Genomic DNA, 2,204 nt, shown 5'->3' with positions numbered 1-2,204 from the left:
GGTGCCACGGCTCCGCGGATCGTCGCGGAGAGCCGGGATGGAGCCGAGCTCGCTGCTAATTATGCGATCAAAAGTGATTAGCGAGCCTCAGGCTACGGTGGGGTTTTAACGGAGAGTGGGATATAATGGCCACTGCCTGTCCATCCCTGGAATCAGGCTCTTGGATGTGCCCACACTGGGGACACTGCCACCTCCGCCCCTGCCCGGCAGCCCGCGGCGCTGATCCGGGGATTTATTTAATGGATTTATCCCAACTGCTGAGTCGTCCCGACCCCAGCGCGGCGTTTGGGGATCACGGATGGGGATTATGGCGCTCGTTTGTCATCGTTGCGCTAATGATGAGCTGGGTGATTTCATGGATAATTCCACCGCTCCCGTCCCCGGGAGTAATCCCAGCGAGTGGGATCCATCCCGGTGTGGCTCCCCATGCTCCATCCCTCCATCCCTGCCTTTCTGGGAGAGCTCCGGCCCTCTGTGGCCATGGCACACAGCACGAGGGGTTCACAGCACGCTCCGCACTGGAGATGGCACCAGGCACTGGCAGCCCCAGGTCTGGCTGTCCCCGATTCCCACCTGGGTGTCCCTCAGGCGTGTCACCCACCTTGCCAATGACATCATTGCGGCTCAGCCTGTCCTTGTCCATGACAGTGATGACGATGGTGGTCTCGCGCAGCCGCTCCGTGGGGATGTCGAAGGCGAAGGACTCGTTGAAGACGGGGTTCAGGCACCTCTTCATCACCACCGTCTTCTTCTTCTCCACCCGCTTGTCCTTGTACATCAGCCACACCTTCACGTAGGGATCTGGCAGGAGAGGAGCCGCTCTCAGCCCCGGATGGGAGCCAGGGAATGCTGCCCGGGATCAGGGCCAGCCCGTGCCATACCTGAGGTGCCCCCGATGTCCATGGCTTTGAGGTTCCTTGCCTTGATGATGTTTACCACGATGGAATTGGCTGAGGGATTGTAGCACAGCGACAGCAGCAGCTCCCCGCGGCTTCCCTGCAGGACACACATGTTCCCTGAGGACACCTATGCCCCCCAGAGCTCCTCTGTGGGAGCTGGGTGCTGGCATGGGACCCCCGCCAGAGCAGCCCAAGGGTGCGGTTTGGGAAGGCACAGAAAATCAGGGCAGGGCAGGAGGAAATGGGGCTGCCCCCAGTGGGACATTTTCTGGTCTTGCTGGAGGCAGGAGAGGGAAAAAACTTTCATTTTAGGTCTACCTGAAACAGTTTGATTTGACCCAAAATGAGACTTTGGGCTACTTAATATAAAATTTTGGAAGAGAAAAATCTCCATCAGATGTTGAAGCAGAAAATGTCCCTGTTGGGATGGGGAGTGGTCCTGTTGGGACACTGCAGGGACAGGGAGTCACCTCCCCTCCCCAGGGGGATGAGGGGGTCCAGGGCCTTACACTGCCATCACTGCAGGGCTTCAGGTCCTTCCAGAAGGTCTGCATCTGGGTCAGGTCCACCTTGTTGAGAGGGATGGACACCTCTCCAATGGGATCATTGCGGCTGAAGCGGTCGTAGTCCAGGACCTGGAGGTACAGCACCCGCTGCACCACCTTCTCATAGGGGAACCCTGTGACACAGATGGAAAAGCCAAAGGAGATGAGGAGCAGTTCCAGGACTACTCCACCCTTCCTGGGCTGGTGGCAGGACCCTGGCACCAGGCAGAGGATGGGGAGCAGCCCAGGGAACAAGGAGCTGCTGCCACATTAATTCCCACACCTGCACCCACCCATGGGGGCATGGAACCTTCCAAACCTTCCCCTACATCCCCTTTATGGGATGCACATCCAGCCTGGCCTCAGTGGCTTGGCCAACCCATCGCATCACTCGAGCTGAGCTGAAACCCAGGAGGCTCCGCTCCCACCCTGATCCCCTCCAGCCCATCCCAATCCATACCTTCAAAGAGGAAGGTCTCATTCCAGTGCGGGTTGAGGTTCTTCCTCTTGACCTTGGTCTCCAGCTTGTGCTTCTTGTCGGGGAGCAGGTAGATCTTGACGAAGGGGTCGCTGGTGCCGCTGAAGTCCTTGGCCGGCAGCTCCTGCGCCTTCATGATCTTCACGGTCAGGGTGGACTCCTGGAAGTTGTAGCCGACGCTGAACTGGATGCGGCCCAGGTTCTCCCGGCTGACGCCTTCGTGGCCCTCGTCATCCTCGGAGCCCGGGGAGAGCTGCGGGAGGGGGGCAGAGGAGGGGGGTG

General features: G+C 59.4%; 1 protein-coding gene across 1 annotated transcript in view; it reads right to left on the bottom strand.

The window, feature by feature from the left end:
- Positions 1–246: 246 nt before the first annotated feature.
- The window catches only part of SYT7 (synaptotagmin 7), an 18,186-nt gene continuing 16,228 nt past the window's right edge, over positions 247–2,204 (bottom strand). The window contains 4 exon segments of the mRNA XM_031061518.1: positions 247–801; positions 882–996; positions 1,409–1,578; positions 1,905–2,175. Of these exon segments, the coding sequence (XP_030917378.1) occupies positions 293–801; positions 882–996; positions 1,409–1,578; positions 1,905–2,175 (1,065 nt within the window). The 3' untranslated portion in view covers positions 247–292.

Source organism: Geospiza fortis, unplaced genomic scaffold, assembly GCF_000277835.1.
Source record: "Geospiza fortis unplaced genomic scaffold, GeoFor_1.0 scaffold450, whole genome shotgun sequence".
Lineage (NCBI taxonomy): Eukaryota > Metazoa > Chordata > Aves > Passeriformes > Thraupidae > Geospiza > Geospiza fortis.
This window is presented reverse-complemented; position numbering and strand designations above follow the sequence as displayed.